The following is a 20,488-nucleotide window of genomic DNA, read 5'->3' as shown; positions in this document are numbered from 1 at the left end:
ACGAAAAAAGTCATAAAAAAGAATAAATAATCTCATCATGTGTGTGTTTTTGATGTGTGTGAAGTGCTAAAGGGAGACGACGCTAAAAAAAGATGAACTCGTGCATTATTTTAACATACTCACACATTCTTACTTTTTTTTTAGTTTTTTGTTTTTATATTAATAAATTAATTGCAAAGACAGCAAGCAGCATCAGTAGCTGTAGCTCCAAACGGGAGCAACAACAACAAAAATAAAATAAATAAAGAAAACAACAACTGCTGCTGCATCATCACTACCACCATTGCTGACATCGTAATGGAGATCATTATAATAATGATGATGATGTTGATGCTAGCTCATGATCATCATTATTAACATCATCATTAACGGCAACATCAACCGACCACGACACAGTAGCATAACAATATTATTCCTACACACACATTTATGTATTTACATACCCACTGTGTTTGAAGATGAATAAGGGATTGATTCTATTTAAGTGGAGGATGGCTATTTTTTGTGCAATGAAGAGGAATGATGAATAGGAAGGTCGTGGGAAGGTTAACGTAGAAAAAAAGATGGATTTTTATTTGGAGAAGATCTTTAGCGCACTTCTAGTTTGGTTCTAGTACGATTCTAGTTTTGTTCAAGTTATGTTCTAGTTCTGTTTTAGTTCTGTTTTAGTTCTGTTCTAGTTCGTTTCTAGTCCAATTCTAGTTCAGTTCTAATTCTGTTCTAGTTCAGTTCTGATTTTGTTCTAGTTCAGTTCTTGTTCTAGTTCAGTTCTAGTGTTGTTCTAGTTCAGTTTTATTTAATTTTTAGTTCAGTACTAGTTCAGTTCTAGTTCTGTTCTAGTTCAGTTCTAGTTCAGTTCTAGTTCAGTTCTAGTTCAGTTCTAGTTCAGTTCTAGTTCAGTTCTAGTTCAGTTCTAGTTCAGTTCTAGTTCAGTTCTAGTTCAGTTCTAGTTCAGTTCTAGTTCAGTTCTAGTTCAATTCTAGTTCAATTCTAGTTCAGTTCTAGGTTAGTTCTAGTTCAGTTCTAGTTCAGTTCTAGTTCAGTTCTAGTTCAATTCTAGTTCAATTCTAGTTCAGTTCTAGTTCAGTTCCTAGTTCAGTTCTAGTTCAGTTCTAGTTCAGTTCTAGTTCAGTTCTAGTTCAGTTCTAGTTCAGTTCTAGTTCAGTTCTAGTTCAGTTCTAGTTCAGTTCTAGTTCAGTTCTAGTTCAGTTCTAGTTCAGTTCTAGTTCAGTTCTAGTTCAGTTCTAGTTCAGTTCTAGTTCAGTTCTAGTTCAGTTCTAGTTCAGTTCTAGTTCAGTTCTAGTTCAGGTTTCTAGTTCAGTTCTGGTTCAGTTCTAGTTCAGTTCTAGTTCAGTTCTAGTTCAGTTCTAGTTTAGTTCTAGTTCAGTTCTAGTTCAGTTCTAGTTCAGTTCTAGTTCAGTTCTAGTTCAGTTCTAGTTCAGTTCTAGTTCAGTTCTAGTTCAGTTTCTAGTTCAGTTCTAGTTCAGTTCTAGTTCAGTTCTAGTTCAGTTCTAGTTTCAGTTCTAGTTCAGTTCTAGTTCAGTTCTAGTTTCAGTTCTAGTTCAGTTCTAGTTCAGTTCTAGTTCAGTTCTAGTTCAGTTCTAGTTCAGTTCTAGTTCAGTTCTAGTTCAGTTCTAGTTCAGTTCTAGTTTCAGTTCTAGTTCAGTTCTAGTTCAGTTCTAGTTCAGTTCTAGTTCTGTTCTAGTTCAGTTCTAGTACTGTTCTAATTCTGTTCTAGTTCTGCTCTAGTTCTGTTCTAATTCTGTTCTAGTTCTGTTCTAGTTCTGTTCTAGTTCTGTTCGAGTTCTGTTCTAGTTCTGTTCTATTTCTGCTCTAGTTCTGTTCTAATTCTGTTCTAGTTCTGTTTTAGTTCTGTTCTAATTCTGTTCTAGTTCTGTTCTAGTTCTGTTCTAGTTCTGTTCTAGTTCTGTTCTAGTTCTGTTCTAGTTCTGTTCTAGTTCTGTTCTAGTTCTGTTCTAGTTCAGTTCTAGTTCAGTTCTAGTTCAGTTCTAGTTCAGTTCTAGTTCAGTTCTAGTTCAGTTCTAGTTCAGTTCTAGTTCTGTTCTAGTTCAGTTCTAGTACTGTTCTAATTCTGTTCTAGTTCTGCTCTAGTTCTGTTCTAATTCTGTTCTAGTTCTGTTCTAGTTCTGTTCTAGTTCTGTTCTAGTTCTGTTCGAGTTCTGTTCGAGTTCTGTTCTATTTCTGTTCTAGTTCTGCTCTAGTTCTGTTCTAGTTCTGCTCTAGTTCTGTTCTAATTCTGTTCTAGTTCTGTTTTAGTTCTGTTCTAATTCTGTTCTAGTTCTGTTCTAGTTCTGTTCTAGTTCTGTTCTAGTTCTGTTCTAGTTCTGTTCTAGTTCTGTTCTAGTTCTGTTCGAGTTCTGTTCTAGTTCTGTTCTATTTCTGTTCAAGTTCTGCTCTAGTTCTGTTCTAGTTCTGCTCTAGTTCTGTTCTAATTCTGTTCTAGTTCTGTTCTAGTTCTGTTCTAGTTCTGTTCTAGTTCTGTTCTAGTTCTGTTCTAGTTCTGTTCTAGTTCTGTTCTAGTTCTGTTCTAGTTCTGTTCTAGTTCTGTTCTAGTTCTGTTCTAGTTCTGTTCTAGTTCTGTTCTAGTTCTGTTCTAGTTCTGTTCTAGTTCTGTTCTAGTTCTGTTCTAGTTCTGTTCTAGTTCTGTTCTAGTTCTGTTCTAGTTCTGTTCTAGTTCTGTTCTAGTTCAGTTCTAGTTCATTTCTAGTTCAGTTCTAGTTCAGTTCTAGTTCAGTTCTAGTTCAGGTCTAGTTCAGTTCTAGTTCTAGTTCAGTTCTAGTTCAGTTCTAGTTGAGTTCTAGTTCATTCCTAGTTCATTTCTAGATCAGTTCTAGTTCAGTTCTAGTTCAGTTCTAGTTTGCTTCTGGTTAATTTTAAGCTTATTTTTGTTTCATTCTTTAATCAGTAATATTTCATCGGATTCTTTCCCCATTATGTTGCAATCTTAATGGAATGAATGAAAGTCTTATAAGAACCATAATGAATCATATTCAAAAATTGAGTACTAAAGCAAAATTTACAAAATATAAATACAAACTTAACGTCATAATAATTGCATAGATAACAATCTAAATAGAAAAAAATAAACTAAATGAATACTTAACCAGAAGATCGGAAAAGATGAACGAAAGAAAAGAGGCAAAGTTTCGTTGGCAATAACTAGGAACTAAAGTAAAATGTACATTAAACGATAGTTTAAAAACAAGAATCCAATAAGAAGGTTTAAAGAGGCAAACGCTTAAAATGCGTAAACAAAAGCTGCAAGCGGGGAAAAGTGGGAGGAGATTTATTTATAAAGAAATATTTGGAAAACGTTTTAATTTATTTTTTAATACCGTTTTAGATGCCGTTTATTTGTCGTCCTCAAGGCAAATGTTGGAGCCTATTATGGAGGAGACCTCAGAGGATGAGGAATATGCCCTAAATTCCTGGCAGCAATATGAACAACAAGGCAGTGATAATGAGGGAGGAGCCACTACAGAGGGTGAATCGGTGTGTGGCGCCACTAGTGGAGCCGGGGGTGCCAGTTTTTGGAGTTCAGCGGAATCGGACACGGGTTCAGTGATAAGAATCGAAGTAACTAAGGGTGAGTTGGACAAATTTTTTCATAGTGAAGGAGAGAGTGTAAATTTTTTAATGATCTTTTGCAGATAATGATTCTAACTCTGAAAGAGATTTCCTGTGTCCAGCTAAAAGACCACGTAGATGTGAAGAGTCTTTGGCACAAAGTTTGCCAGAGGAGGAGGTTATCTTAAGGCGTCCTTTATACGGCGTAGAAAAGAATAACAGTTTGGAGAGATTTTTAAATTATGAAAACTTTTCACGAGATTCTTGGGGCACTAATAGTCAACAGCGCAGTAGCGTGGGCAGTCGCAGAGGATTTGATGATTTCTATTCTGACTCTGATTCCTTGTCTTATAATTCCTTAAGTCGTTCCTCCAGTCTTATACAATTCGAGTCTTTGGAAAGACAGTTGCTAATGCAAGAACAACATGTCAGTATGAACAGTTTGGGCAATTCCTCACCTTCGCTAATGAGTTTTGATAATAATGAGGAGACAGGAAATAAATTGTTAAATAATTCGGGCAATAATTCCGCCAATAATAGTCGTCGTGGCTCACAGTCTTCCCTAATGAAAAAATATGAATCTTTAGATGGACGTTTGCATCAAACTTATTACGATTTGGATAAATTGAATTTTGATGATATGGATCACAGTAGTGGTGATAATTTTGCCAGAAATGGAAACCTAAAGGTGGCCTCTCATTTAGCGGAATTAAGGTCAGATTCAGAATCTTCTTCCGAGGGCTCAGAGGGCACACAAAGTGTTCTATCGCCGGCGGATATTAATGATAATGAGTTTCTGTTTAAGAAATTCACTAGAACCAATTCGCAACAAAATAAAAAAGGCAAAAGTTCGGCAGAGAATTTGTCCGAAGATTCCGGCTATTGTGAGCCTGCTATGGGCTTTGGTTTAAGACGCAGCAAATCACAAAGTTTATTGAAAAACTATGAAAAATTTTCCGAAGAGGAAGAAGAAATGGAAAATAAGTCATTAATACACATGGAGCAACAGCAGACTACAGCAACAACAACAGAATTTAAAAATACCAACACGAGACATCATCATCAGCAGCAGCAAGAAACACCACCCCACTCCCCCCAGCTAGAATACATACGCCATAAACAGCGTACAGAGGCCCATTCACCATCACCGGTATCATCAGAAGTGTCGACATCATCATCATCATCATCGTCGTCGTCTGCTTGCTCTCAACACTCATCTTCATCATCAACGTCTTCTTCATCTACAGCTTCCACATCTTCATCGGCCACGACATGCGCATCAAAGGCCTCTTTTACTTGGCTAATGCCAACGGCTAACGCCACCACTGCCGGCGCCGTCCGACAATTGCCAAGAGTTCAGGCCGATCAACAACTCCATTCACCAACACATTTCAGTCTAAACGATCTCTGTGTAGTGAAAACATCTAACGAGGAAAACGCCGCCACACAAATTGAAAAAGAATTTTCTTCTTTAACGCGATCAACGACGTCAAACGATCATTGCGGAGAGCGACAATGTAAAGAAAATATCTCTTCTAAAGAATATTCAAATAGTGAAAAATCTAAAAGTATAGAAGAAGTAGAATATAATAGTGAATTAAAAATAAATTATTGGAAAAATGGTGAAAAGTTTCTAGAAGAAGAAGAAGAACAAAAGCTTATTGTGCAAACATTAAATAAAGAGAGAGTGAGAAAAGAGTGTTCCGCAAAAGCTAAAAGTGGTGAATTTAATAATTATGTGTTTAATATAAATAATTTTCCAAAAAGTTTAACCACCTCCTGCCCTAACACACCAGAGTTTTGGAGAGCAAAAGATCGAGATTATACTCCTTTAAGTTTAAGCAAAGTTTATGATAATTTAATGCCTAGTTGGCCGGTAAAAACTTCCAGCGTTCCCAGCGAATTGTGTAATTTAGGACGCAAGAAAAAGCTAAAGAGAGCTCAACAAACAAAAACCTCTTTAGAAGTTGATTGTCCCAATAGTGAGCCCCTAACAGATAATGATTCTTTAGCAGAATCCTTAACAAGTTTGGAAGATTTGCAAACATTAAAAAGAAGTTTAAGTTGGTGTAGTTGTACACAAAATAGCGGGGACTGTATAAGCTTTAGAGCAGAAGCTAAAAATTTAGCACTACTACATCGGTCTTATCACAATTTGGCTTCGTTGGACATAGATTTGGAGGAGCAGGAAACTATGGCGGAGAGAAGAATATCCTCGGATTATGAAACGGAAATTATTTGTAAAAATAATTTCCTATTAGATGAGCTTTCGGCCCATTATGAACGTACGGCTTCTATATTAAATGACAAGCCTTTGGAGGATAATGATATTAACAAGCCTTTAAAGCCGGATAGGTCTCAGGCCAGAAAATCCTCCAATTCTAGTTATTCCCAGGGAGAGGAAAGTGAGTCAGAGCAAGTGCAACATGTCCAGCTGGTTATACGCAAACCCCCCGCCCGACAAAAGCGAGCCAATGGCCAGCAGTTAGCACAGGAAAAGGCCAATAGTTTGACACAAGATTTTAGCTTCCAGGCCATAATGCAAAGTGGTCCCACAAAGACTTTTGATCAAGATCCTACTATATTGAAAACCAGTTATGCTCAAAGTTTGGAAAAGTGTAATTTCGATTGTAAAGAGCTGTCCAATCAGGATTTAAACAAAACACGTTCTATACCCAAACGTAGATTCCACTCCCAAGCTAATTATGCTAAAAAGAAGAATCTAGTATCCTCCACACCCAATCTAAATGCTTATGATTTCCAGCATCAAGATGATATCGAAGATGATATGTTTGTTTCTAGTGCCCACAATTCCATGCATCAATTGCCTTTATCGCAAACACAAAAACCTTTGGGTATACTATTGCCAGCTGGCTCCAGAACCTCTTTTGGCAAGGAGGTAAGCTTTTGTCCCGTAGTATCCAAATACTGCTGGCAGGAACAGTCATCAGAAGAATGTAATGAGGGCTTGGAGTCGGAAGGTCAAGGAGAGGAAGAAAGTGAGGATGAACTGTTGGATAATGCCGATGCCACGGTTATATACAATACCAAAGAGAATGAAAATATAGCGGCGAAATATAATGAAGAGTTTTTGAAAAAAGAGCAACCGAAAACAGAACAAGAAATAGAAATCATTAAAGAGAAAGCGGTAATGAAAGAGATCAATAAACAAAAGGTGGAGAAGATCATTAAAGAGTCAACTATAAAAAGAGAAGAGGAACAAGAAAGAGAAAATGAAAAATTAAGAGATGGTGAAACAAAACGAAATGAAACACCAGAAAAGATAAAACAAAGAGAAGAAACTTTGGAATTGGAAAACACACAAACAAATGAAACACAGGAACAAATGGAGAACCTAAAACAAATGGAATTATTACCACAACTGAACGTTAGTTTAACTACGAACGTAAACAATGAAACATTGAAAACGCAAACGCCGGACGCGCAAAACATAAACGAAACTAAAAGTGTTAATAATAAAGTTAATAATAATACGTGTCTAAAAACCAAACCTACGGTGGTAGTAGCAAGACCTTTAAGCATACAATTGCCCATATTAACAGAACCGCCTATTAATCGTGCCCATCATATACTCTATGCCTCACAGCAAATGTTGGATAATTTCCAAAGGCAACAACAAAACGAGGAAAACGAACATTTTAATAAATCACAATCCACACAAAATCTAAGCAACAAAATGTCCAGCAAAACCAAGGAACTAAAACAAAGCGCGGCTCCTCCTCCTGCTAATCAAGCAGTAAATAATAATAATGATATAATGAAATCGAAATTTAAACATGAAGAAAAACATCCCAATTCAAAAGGTTTCCTAACAAGATTTGCCAATGGTTTTAGATTTTCTTTAAGGCGTAATAAGAAAAAGTTGCCCAAGGATCAGCAACAAGTGGAACAATTGGAAACTAATGCTGTTGCCAAAGAAAATAAAACAAAATCTTTGCCTGCTGCTCACAAACAGGCAGATTTTATACATATACCCTTAAAGGGACCTCTGCCGGAGAATAGGATAAATCAAAACAAACAAACAAATGGCAATGCTGTTAACGCTAAACAAAAAACAGCTAAAACTAATAATAATGATAAAGTAACCGGCAAACCACCTATACCACCACAACAACAACAACAATTGCTCAAAATGCAAAGCGCACAATCCTCTCCACAACCATCACAACAACCATTAGTTGAAGTTGGTCTTAGTCGTTTCTACACCGAAACTGAAAACAACCCCACCTTACCCTTTAACCCACAACAAACGACACAAGATTTTCTCAATGGTGAAAAACAAGCTTTATATCATGAACATGCAAAACAGTCGTGTGCCAACCTTAAACAAGAAACACCGGAAAATGTTACAGAAATGATGTCGGTTAATTCTAACAATACTACGTACGAATTTAATAATTCATCATCACCCTCGCGTGCCTCCGTATCGCAAAAAACTCAAATGTTTAATAATTTATCGCGTCAATCGGTACCGCAACAACAACAAAATCAACAACAACCAAAAATCGGTTTAATCGAAACCAATCTGGATACACATGAAACTATAATAACGGGTAAAACGCGTTCGTTAATCAATATCGGTCCTAATCAGCAGCCACAACAATCGAGATTTGCCGGCAATAAACGTCTGCATACCAATGCACACCATAATCATACATACAATCATCATCAGTATCAGCATCATCACCGCCATCATCACCACGATGGCAATGAGGCTGATGACGATGACTATGATGATAATGATGACGATGAAGTAGTAGTACGTCCCGATGGTACGGTAGTGGTAATAAAAAATGCCGGTTCGAATGGTTCAACAGCATCGCAAACAGCACAAATTGTATCTGTACGTCGTCCCCATAAGAGTATGGAATTTTTATTGGATAAAGAAAATCAAAAGGATGTTATGGTAAGTCGAAAGAATTGTCTATATATTTTAAAGGAATTTAGAGATTTTGAGGATTTAGGGAACAAATTTTGAATACTTTTTTTTTTAAGAAGGCTACGAGTTTTGTGGTAAATTTGGATAATATAACAGTTTCTGGCAGTGTTGCAATTTTACTTTTGACTCAGTTCTAGTTCAGTTCTGGTTCAGTTCTAGTTCAGTTCTAGTTCAGTTCTAGTTCAGTTCTAGTTCAGTTCTAGTTCAGTTCTAGTTCAGTTCTAGTTCAGTTCTAGTTCAGTTCTAGTTCTAGTTCAGTTCTAGTTCAGTTCTAGTTCAGTTCTAGTTCAGTTCTAGTTCAGTTCTAGTTCAGTTCTAGTTCAGTTCTAGTTCAGTTCTAGTCAGTTCTAGTTCAGTTCTAGTTCAGTTCTAGTTCAGTTCTAGTTCAGTTCTAGTTCAGTTCTAGTTCAGTTCTAGTTCAGTTCTAGTTCAGTTCTAGATTCAGTTCTAGATCAGTTCTAGTTCAGTTCTAGTTCAGTTCTAGTTCAGTTCTAGTTCAGTTCTAGTTCAGTTCTAGTTCAGTTCTAGTTCAGTTCTAGTTCAGTTCTAGTTCAGTTCTAGTTCAGTTCTAGTTCAGTTCTAGTTCAGTTCTAGTTCAGTTCTAGTTCAGTTCTAGTTCAGTTCTAGTTCAGTTCTAGTTCAGTTCTAGTTCAGTTTCTAGTTCAGTTCTAGTTCAGTTCTAGTTCAGTTCTAGTTCAGTTCTAGTCAGTTCTAGTTCAGTTCTAGTTCAGTTCTAGTTCAGTTCTAGTTCAGTTCTAGTTCAGTTCTAGTTCAGTTCTAGTTCAGTTCTAGTTCAGTTCTAGTTCAGTTCTAGTTCAGTTCTAGTTCAGTTCTAGTTCAGTTCTAGTTCAGTTCTAGTTCAGTTCTAGTTCAGTTCTAGTTCAGTTCTAGTTTAGTTCTAGTTCAGTTCTAGATCAGTTCTAGTTCAGTTCTAGTTCAGTTCTAGTTCAGTTCTAGTTCAAGTTCTAGTTCAGTTCTAGTTCAGTTCTAGTTCAGTTCTAGTTCAGTTCTAGTTCAGTTCTAGTTCAGTTCTAGTTCAGTTCTAGTTCAGTTCTAGTTCAGTTCTAGTTCAGTTCTAGTTCAGTTCTAGTTCAGTTCTAGTTCAGTTCTAGTTCAGTTCTGGTTTAGTTCTAGTTCAGTTCTACTTTAGTTCTAGTTCAGTTCTTATTAGATTTTGAAACTAAATTCTTATTGGAATTGTTTTTTAAAGAAGTCTTATTTTTCTTTAAATTTAGTTTACATTTACCAAAGTCCCATATTTCAATTTATTTTTTCCAATCAAATCATTTTGACATTAATTTAATTTAACTTACTCGCAAAAAAACTGACAATTGCGATTTTTTTGCCAAAAGAAAAGACAGAAAAACACAAAATTTCTCTCTACCCCTAAACACACACCCAAAAAGTAAATAAAAGACACAAACAACAATAATAATAGCATAATCATAATAACAACAATGACAAGGACTACCAAAACAGATAAATATAAACTAAGACAAAACAATAATAAAAAAAACTTCTTCATTTGTTAGCAAGAAGAAGAGAAAAGCCAAACAACAATAAAAAAAATCCTTTATTTAAGAGGAAAAAGAAGAAGCAAAAGCAGTAGTTGAAGAAAAATTTGCATAAAAAATTGTACAAAATAAAAACACAATACGAGTGTTGTTTTAAAGCAGTGTTGTTAATGCAAGCGTTTTTTTTAGAGGAATTGAAGTGTTAGCGTGGAAAATGGTGTTGTAATAAAGAATGTTTTATAGTTTAATCAACCCTATTATATAAGTCTAGTATAGTCGATAGTCTTGTTTATAGCTTAGTCTATATTTAGTCTAATCTATAGTCTAGTCTATAGTTTAGTCTATAGTCTAGTCTATAGTCTAGTCTATAGTCTAGTCTATAGTCTAGTCTATAGTCTAGTCTATAGTCTAGTCTATAGTCTAGTCTATAGTCTAGTCTATAGTCTAGTCTATAGTCTAGTCTATAGTCTAGTCTAGTCTATAGTCTAGTCTATAGTCTAGTCTATAGTCTAGTCTATAGTCTAGTCTATAGTCTAGTCTATAGTCTAGTCTATAGTCTAGTCTATAGTCTAGTCTATAGTCTAGTCTATAGTCGAGTCTATAGTCTAGTCTTTAGTATAGCCTGTAGTCTAGTCTATTTTCTCAAATTTAATGTAATTAAAAATTTTAATTTCATATTCCTGTCTCATATTAAATTTCATCATAAATTATTTTTTTTTTTTTAATTACAAAAACATTTTCAACAATTAAACAAACCTTTTTAACCTTGACCACAGAGCTGTATAATTAACTAATAACAATAACAACTCTCACTAACAAACATTTGTATATAAAAATCATTTGCTAAATCATATTAAATTTTTATTACTTTTGTGAAGAAAAAGAACTTGACAAAAACACTCCTCTTCAATCTTTTTCCAAAATCTTGACAATTTCACTTTTTTTTATACATTTTCATAAAAAATTTTATGACAAAAATTTCAATTACAAATTTTAAACAGCACCCCAAACAACAGACTACAAAAAAAAAAAAAAAAACAACAAAATCATATAGTACTCAATGAAACTTAAATTGACCTTTTGTTTACAAACAAGTATGTACTTTAACAACAACAGTAAATTGTCAAGTATATTTTTGTGGTTGTTGTTGTCATTCATTGTTTATTGTCTTTTATTCGACAAGTAGCTAAAAAATCAACACTGTTCATACATCATTATCAATAACAACAAACAACAATAAGAATACGAATAATAACAACATAAACATAATAGGCTGTTGACAAACATTTTTTAAAAGTGAGAAAGAGCAAGTTATTTGGAGGCAAAAAAAATCAACAATAAATTTTGAAAAGAAAAAATTTAAAGAAATTCTGTTGCTAAATTATAAAAATTTCGCTATTTTTTATAGAAAAACTTGATTGTTTTGTTAAATTTGTAATATTTATAAAAAAAAATTGTAGAAGAAGAAATTGTCAATAAACTGGCGCTCTAAGGTGAATAATAAAAACAGAAATTTTTTAGGTTGTAAAATGTTCATCTTTTGCTAGACTAGGATATAGTCTAGACTATAGACTAGACTATAGACTAGACTATAGACTAGACTATAGTCTAGACTATAGACTAGACTATAGACTAGACTATAGACTAGACTATAGACTAGACTATAGACTAGACTATAGACTAGACTATAGTCTAGACTATAGACTAGACTATAGACTAGACTATAGACTAGACTAGACTAGACTACTAGACTAGACTATAGACTAGACTATAGTCTAGACTATAGACTAGACTGTAGACTAGACTATAGACTAGACTATAGACTAAGCTGTAGACTAGACTATAGACTAGACTATAGACTAGACTATAGACTAGACTATAGACTAGACTATAGACTAGACTTTAGACTAGACTATAGACTAGACTATAGACTAGACTATAGACTAACTATAGACTAGACTATAGACTAGACTATAGACTAGACCATAGACTAGACTATAGACTAGACTATAGACTAGACTATAGACTAGACTATAGACTAGAATATAGACTAGATTATAGACTAGACTATAGACTAGACTATAGACTAGACTATAGACTAGACTATAGACTAGACTATAGACTAGACTATAGACTAGAATATAGACTAGACTATAGACTAGACTATAGACTAGACTATATAGACTATAGACTAGATAGTAGACTAGACTTATATAGACTAGACTATAGACTAGACTATAGACTAGACTATAGAACTAGACTATAGACTAGACTATAGACTAGACTATAGACTAGACTATAGACTAAGACTATAGACTAGACTATAGACTAGACTATAGACTAGACTATAGACTAGACTATAGACTAGACTATAGACTAGACTATAGACTAGACTATAGACTAGACTATAGACTAGACTATAGACTAGACTATAGACTAGACTATGACTAGACTATAGACTAGACTATAGACTAGACTATAGACTAGCTATAGACTAGACTATAGACTAGACTATAGACTAGACTATAGACTAGACTATAGACTAGACTATAGACTAGACTATAGACTAGACTATAGACTAGAGCTAATAGACTAGACTATAGACTAGACATAGACTAGACTATAGACTAGACTATAGACTAGACTATAGACTAGACTATAGACTAGACTATAGACTAGACTATAGACTAGACTATAGACTAGACTATAGACTAGACCTATAGACTAGACTAATAGACTAGACTATAGACTAGACTATAGACTAGACTATAGACTAGACTAGACTATAGACTAGACTATAGACTAGACCTATAGACTAGACTATAGACTAGACCATAGACTAGACTATAGACTAGACTATAGACTAACATAGACTAGACTATAGACTAGACTATAGACTAGACTATAGACTAGACTATAGACTAGACTAGACTATAGACTAGACCATAGACTAGACTATAGACTAGACTATAGACTAGACTATAGACTAGACTATAGACTAGACTATAGACTAGACTATAGACTAGACTATAGACTAGACTTTTTTTTTTTTTTTTTTTTTTTTTTTTTTCCATTAGGAGGTGTAAATCTTGCATAGATTCCCATGATTTTGAAATAGTCGTGGGATATGTCAGATTCCTACTGACTAAAGCACCTCCTTCGTCAACCAAAGTCCCTGCGGAACTGTCCATAAAGATATTACATCGCAGGGGCAGGTAGCCATATTAAGGCTATGTGTGCACTACTTGCAGACCTTGTCTCGCTTTTTCAGCAGCTCTCAACTTCTCATGGATGCATTTTATGGATTTGCTTATTATTTCCCAGTTGTCAGAATTCTGTAACATTGTATCTACAATATTTTCTACTGTCAGATGGTTACCCATCATTTCTTCTGCCTGTTTTCTTTGTTGTCTAAAGCGCGGGCAGTGGAATATAGCGTGCTCCGGATCTTCAATTCGGTTTGGGCACTGTGGGCAATCTGCAGAACTGTCCAGCCCGAATCTATTAAGGTAGCTTCTGTAACCACCATGACCACTTAGAAATTGTGTAAGGTGGTAGTTTACTTCTCCGTGCTTTCTATTTATCCATTTCTCTATTTTTGGTATTAATCTAAAAGTCCACCTTCCTTTTCGGCTTTGTTCCCATCTGTTTTGCCATAATCGTATTGATTTTTCCCTTTCTATTTTATGGATCTGTGATCTAATTTGGTCGCCTTGTATCACGCCTTTATATACACGGTACATTTCATCTGCGAGAATGTCTATGGGAACCATTCCTGCTATGACACAGGTCGCTTCGTAGGATGATGTTCGGTATGAGCAGCATACTCGTAGAGCCGATAGTCTATAGACTGATGTTATTTTTTTTGCTGTGGATTTTACTTTGAGGGCTCCAGCCCATATGGGGGCAGCGTAAAGAATCACTGAGCTAACCACTGTGGATATAATCTTCCTCTTGTGCTGTTTTGGTCCACCTACATTTGGCATCATTCTTTCTAGAGCCACCCTAACATTCGATGCTTTATCATGAATATAATCAAAGTGTGCCCTGAAGTTTAATCTGGCGTCTATTATAACTCCAAGATATTTTAAATGAGTACTTGATCTGACTAAATGTTCTCCTACTATGAGTTTCAGGGTTTCGGTTTTACGGCGGCTAGTAACTAATACTGCTTCCGTTTTATGTTCTGCTAATTCGAGACCGGCTTTTTTCATCCAATTTCCTATTGTCCACACTACTTCGTTAGCGATTAGTTCCACCTCAGCTATATATCTTGCTGAAATTGTTACTGCAATGTCATCTGCGAATCCTATAATATTTGCTTCTTCTGGGATATTGAGCGTTAGGACGTCATTGTACATGATGTTCCATAATAAAGGCCCTAGCACCGAACCTTGTGGGACACCAGCGGTCACTTTATATGTTTTGACACCTTCATCTGTGTCGTAGCACAATTTTCTATTTGAGAAGTAACTACTTATCAAATTTATTAAATAATCTGGTATATCTAATCTGTTTAGTGTTCGGATTATTTTTCCCCAATTTGCTGAGTTAAAAGCATTCTTTACATCCAGGGTTATTATTGCGCAGTATTTCTTATTTACCCCTTTTCCTTCAATTGCTGTTCGAGCTATCTTTACCACCATGTTTATTGCGTCTAAAGTTGACCTTGCCTTTCGAAACCCATATTGCCGGTTTGATAAACCTTCTTTCGCCTCGACTATTGGTAGCAATCGGTTGTATATTATCTTTTCGAAGATCTTGCCGTTCGTATCGAGCAGACATATTGGTCTATACGCTGAAGGATCCCCTAGTTGCTTATTTGGCTTCGGGATTAGTACTAGCGTTTGTTTCTTCCAGGAGTCTGGGAAAATACCTTCTTTAAGGCACTGGTTATATAAGTTTACAAAAATTTTTGTAGATTTCGTAATAGCCAGTTTAAGCGCAGCATTTGGTATGCCATCGGGTCCTGGGGCTTTACCGTCTCCGATTTTATCCACTATTTTGATGACTTCCTCATCTGTTGTCAGACATATTATATTCTCATTAGGGTTTATTCTTCTATTGGTTGCGCTGTTTGTATGTTCTGGAAACAATGTTTTAACAATTTTCTCCAATAAAACTGGACAGGTAGGCTGTGGTGATTTTTTGCCTTTAAGGCGGGATGTGACTACCCGGTAGGCTTTTCCCCATGGATCTGCGTTCGCTTCTAGGCATATTTGTTTAAAGCATAATTTCTTACTCCTTAAAATTGCATACTGAAATTCTCGTCTTGCACACTGGTATTCTTGGCACGCTTCTTCGAACTCTGGTCGACCCCTTAGACGTTGAGTTCGTCTTCTAGCTCTCAGGCACACGGATCGGAGGCTACTAATTTCTGAGTTCCACCAGTAGTTTGGGCGACGGCTATTTGTCATTCTTCTTTTTGGCATTGCAGTATCACATGCTAATTTAAGTCTTGTTGAGACTTGTCTGACCATATCCAAGGCTGTACCATTCGGTGTTAAATCGGTTAAAAATTCTTGAATAAATAAATCTCTATCTAATTTCTTAGATGCCCAACCAGTGTATCTTGCGCGATTTTTCTCTGTAGTGGCGTTTATTTTTTGCGGATTGCCTATTGAGAATACGATAGCATGGTGATCGCTATGAGTATATTGGTCGCTTACTGACCACTCTAACTCTTTAGTCAAGGAGCTACTCATAAAGGTAAGATCTACGACTGAGTTTCTTCCTCTTGCTGTAAATGTTGGTGTATTACCGTTATTAGCCAGTACTAAGTTATGGCTAGAAATTGCTTCGAGCAGAATTCGTCCTCTGGTATTGGTTTTTCGACTTCCCCATTCGATGGCCCAAGCATTAAAGTCTCCTGCTATAACTTTTGGGTTGTAATCGTCTGAATCTCTTAGTAAGTGTGTAAGCATCTCTTCGAATTCACATATTGTAGCACTTGGAGGAAAGTAGCAACTATAAATGTGTATGCCTCCGATTTTAGCTCTTATGAATCCATTTTGTATGTGTTTGGGGATTTCCTCTATTGCTTTCTTTCCACATGCCCAAACCGCAGCTTTGCCGCTTTGGTCTTTCACCCATACAGTGTCATCCATGTTTTTATACTGCTCGCTAATAATGGCGACATCAACACAAGTTTCGCAGATAATCTGCGAAAGCAAGTCCTGTGCCGCCTGACAATGATTGAGATTTAATTGCAGCAATCTCATTATCTCCTTTTGTTTAGTGCTCGCTTAAAAACTGGGCATTTTCCACTGCCTGCCACATGATTTGTGTCAGCTCCTTCCGTTTGTTTACAGAACATACATTCGGGGTTATTTGTGCAGTTCTTTGCAATGTGTCCTCCAGCTCCACACCTTCTGCACAATTTTGACCTGTCCTGGGGATTAGAGCATGATGTGGAGATATGCCCAAATTCCAGACATCTGTAACATCTCCTTAAAAGCACCTTTTCCCGTAGTCGACATATAACCCATCCGATCCGAACTTTTCCGGTTTCAAGAGCTTTACGCCCTAGATCAACTGGTAAGCTAATTACTGCAGTTTGTGTTTCGCCATAGCCCTTCCTGAGACTTTTTATGTCCGTCTCTTTTATTTCGGAAACTCCTAGGTGAACATTCAGAGCTTCATAGATCTCAGTTTTTGTAGTAATTTCATCAATGTCCCTACATTCGACTAATATCTCCTCCCTATGGGTTCTAATATTTGCCTGAAATCCCACAGATTTTTCCACCTGTCCTCGAAATGTTTCAACAGTCTTCCTATTGGATGTGTCTAACTCCAGGAGTAAGTCGCCTTTTAGTGTTCTTCTTATTCGGGACACACATTTTCCAAGCTCTTTAAGGTTTGGATCTATTTTTATTTGCTTCAATATGTCGGCATACGTTGCCTCACCTTTCGCTGAAATTATCATAGCATCTTTCTTCTCCTTCCTCTTTCTAGGTTTTTTAGCTTGTGCCACCTTTTTCCAGGAATTATCTTCATTGCTCGATTTAGGTTTCTCAGGCATACTATCCTCACCCACTCGGATATACTTCTGATCTTTGTTTGACTTTTTACTCCGTTTAGCCACTTGCATTTTTGGCGATCCCTCGGCAGATTCTCTGCTACGTTTTAGCTCCGCTTTGGAAGGTGGCTCCGAATCTTTTGTTTCAGGATCCAGTGGTGTTCTGGTATCCAACAATTCATTTCTGACCTTGTTATACATCTCCTTAATGGCCCACGCCTGCTCCTTTATAGGTATGTGAATGTTATTCTTTGGCTTCATAAACACTATTAGTTCTGTAATCATATCGCCAAGTTTTAGGAAAGAAGTACTCAGAGAGTTGGTTTCCTCTTCGGCTGGACGTTCCTCGTTTATTGGTGTGGTTTGGCCATCTGTTTGGCCAAGTTTTAGGAAAGAAGTACTCAGAGAGTTGGTTTCCTCTTCGGCTGGACGTTCCTCGTTTATTGGTGTGGTTTGGCCATCTGTCGACGAAGCATTTGACGTTGCAGGTGGTGACCTTGCAGTTCTTGTGCTTCTGCGAAACGGATTTTCCACTTCCCATTGCTCCTTACTGTTTTTATTGCCTGTAGTTTTATCTTCTAACTCGGCCAGGTGTGCTGCCGAACTAGGAGAATTACAGTAATGTGATATCGACGACTGAGAGCCTGTTTTCTCACCCTCTAAAGCCGCCGGTACTGGGTTTATTACTCCCTGCACCGTAACATCATGTTCGTTAATTTCCATTTTGTTTTAAGTAGGTTTTGCGTTTTTCACCTATCCGCCAGGTTCGAATTCAGCCGCTCCTTACATGGAGTCAAACGCTGACCAGGAAGCCGTCCACTCTGGATACCGTCGCGCCTGGATTTTTTGACTAGGGTTCCACGAAGTTGTCAACCTTCTATTACACCTCTCTTGAGGGTACCCATGTGGATGAATACCTAATTTAGGGCGGTATTCTCTCGCCCTGTCACAGGACTTCATCGAGCTCATGCACTATTTTAGTACGCTCTCCATGCCTGCCACAACTAGGGTCCGCGGGGTCGTTACTCCCGTTATCCTTGCAGAAGGATACCCTTGCGGTAGACTATAGACTAGACTATAGACTATACTATAGACTAGACTATAGACTAGACTATAGACTAGACTATAGACTAGACTATAGACTAGACTATAGACTAGACTATAGACTAGACTATAGACTAGACTATAGACTAGACTATAGACTAGACTATAGACTAGACTATAGACTAGACTATAGACTAGACTATAGACTAGACTATAGACTAGACTATAGACTAGATTATAAACTAGACTATAGACTAGATTATAGACTAGACTATAGACTAGACTATAGACTAGACTATAGACTAGACTATAGACTAGACCATAGACTAGACTATAGACTAGACTATAGACTAGACTATAGACTAGACTATAGACTAGACTATAGACTAGACTATAGACTAGACTATAGACTAGACTAGACTAGACTAGACTAGACTATAGACTAGACTATAGACTAGACTATAGACTAGACTATAGACTAGACTATAGACTAGACTATAGACTAGACTATAGACTAGACTATAGACTAGACTATAGACTAGACTATAGACTAGACTATAGACTAGACTATAGACTAGACTATAGACTAGACTATAGACTAGACTATAGACTAGACTATAGACTAGACTATAGACTAGACTATAGACTAGACTATAGACTAGACTATAGACTAGACTATAGACTAGACTATAGACTAGACTATAGACTAGACTATAGACTAGACTATAGACTAGACTATAGACTAGACTATAGACTAGACTATAGACTAGACTAGACTAGACTATAGACTAGACTATAGACTAGACTATAGACTAGACTATAGACTAGACTATAGACTAGACTATAGACTAGACTTAGACTAGACTAGACTAGACTATAGACTAGACTATAGACTAGACTATAGACTAGACTATAGACTAGACTATAGACAAGACCATAGATTGGACTATAGGTTAGATTATAGACTAGACTATAGACTAGACTATAGATTGGTAAAAAGACGAGACTATAGACTGGACTGTAGAGTGGACTATAGACAAGACTAAGAATAGACTATGGAATAGTTATATAGTCTAATCTTATATACATATAGTCTCTAGCTAACACTTTCGTTTTTGTTTTTAAATTAAACAAACTTTTATAATTTTGAGAAAGTTTTTAACAATTTTTTTCACAACTTCCGTTTGATTTATTTAAAAATTCTTTTAAATAATTACAACCAAGACGGATGTAAACAAAACTCCTCGTTTAAAAGAAATAAAACTTTACAATAAACATTAATTTAAGGTAATTACTTAAAAGTGTTTTGAAACCCTTATTATTTATTAAAGTGTTACTTTAGTAAAAAATAAATTAAAATAATAACAAATTAAAAATTTTAAACACGCTTTAAAAAAAAATTGTATTAAAACAAATATTACCAAAGGTTAGGAGAGTTGGGGAGAAATTAAGTAAAACTTTTTTGTTTAAATAGTCAGTAAAAGATATTTTTTATATAATATTTAATTAATAGTGTTAATTAAGAGAAATTATGACTTCCTCTAAAAGTTTATTTTTTTACAAAAAATTTATTTGGGAAAAACAATGAACTCTTTTTGTCTAAATTTTTTGAACTTTTATAAAGTTCAAGAAAATTCTCTGTATGTAAAACATTTTCATTGTCTTGTCAAAATCTTCAAAACAAAGATTTTTGCAATAATTCTTTAAAACAATTTGACAGACATGTGTATATTTCATAAAAAAACAATAAATTTTAATTAAATATAAAAAATATAATATAAATTTATTTTTTAAATTGCTTAAATCTTTAAAAACAAAAGAACTTTGTCTTTTTTGATTGTTTCAAATAAAATCTTGTTTTTATACACCTAAAAAGAAAATTACTTAAGAAAAGTCTAAAAAATTAGTTTAAATTTATATTTCTTTTGTCTCTCATACTCAAACGCTGACAATGACGACGGACTCTACAACCTTTTAAAAAATAATTTAAGTCTACTTACACACGATTCTCTAGGCAGCAAAACAGATTTTCTTCCTTATAATAGAGGTGTGGGATTTTTGGGGGTTTGGTAGCCAAATAAACATTTACAACAAACTTTTTATGACAGTCCAACAGAGTCCCAAATGAGATTATGAAGGTAATTTAGTAAAAAGTTAAATTTAACATTAATCAAAAAACACACAAAGGGAGAGGAGGTGGAAAAATCTTATAATTACACAAGGATATTTCAGGAAAGTTAAATTCTAGTTTGATTTTTTACTATAGACTAGACTATAGACTAGATTATAGACTAGACTATAGACTAGACTATAGACTAGACTATAGACTAGACTATAGACTAGACTATAGACTAGACTATAGAC

The 20,488-nt window shown here is 35.5% G+C and overlaps 1 protein-coding gene across 1 annotated transcript in view; it reads left to right on the top strand.

Moving 5' to 3' along the window:
* The window catches only part of LOC119613668, a 10,993-nt gene extending 2,405 nt beyond the window's left edge, over positions 1-8,588 (top strand). Inside the window, exons 2-3 of the mRNA XM_037969691.1 lie at positions 3,365-3,607; positions 3,672-8,588. Of these exons, the coding sequence (XP_037825619.1) occupies positions 3,365-3,607; positions 3,672-8,587 (5,159 nt within the window). The 3' untranslated portion in view covers position 8,588. The remainder of the gene's footprint in view (positions 1-3,364; positions 3,608-3,671) is intronic.
* Positions 8,589-20,488: the final 11,900 nt, after the last annotated feature.

Source organism: Lucilia sericata, unplaced genomic scaffold (genome assembly GCF_015586225.1).
Source record: "Lucilia sericata isolate MDLA Ls3-8-SP2 unplaced genomic scaffold, ASM1558622v1 Contig002240F_arrow, whole genome shotgun sequence".
In the NCBI taxonomy this organism is placed as follows: domain Eukaryota; kingdom Metazoa; phylum Arthropoda; class Insecta; order Diptera; family Calliphoridae; genus Lucilia; species Lucilia sericata.
The sequence above is the reverse complement of the archived record's forward strand: the minus strand, read 5'-3'. Positions and strand labels throughout refer to the sequence as shown.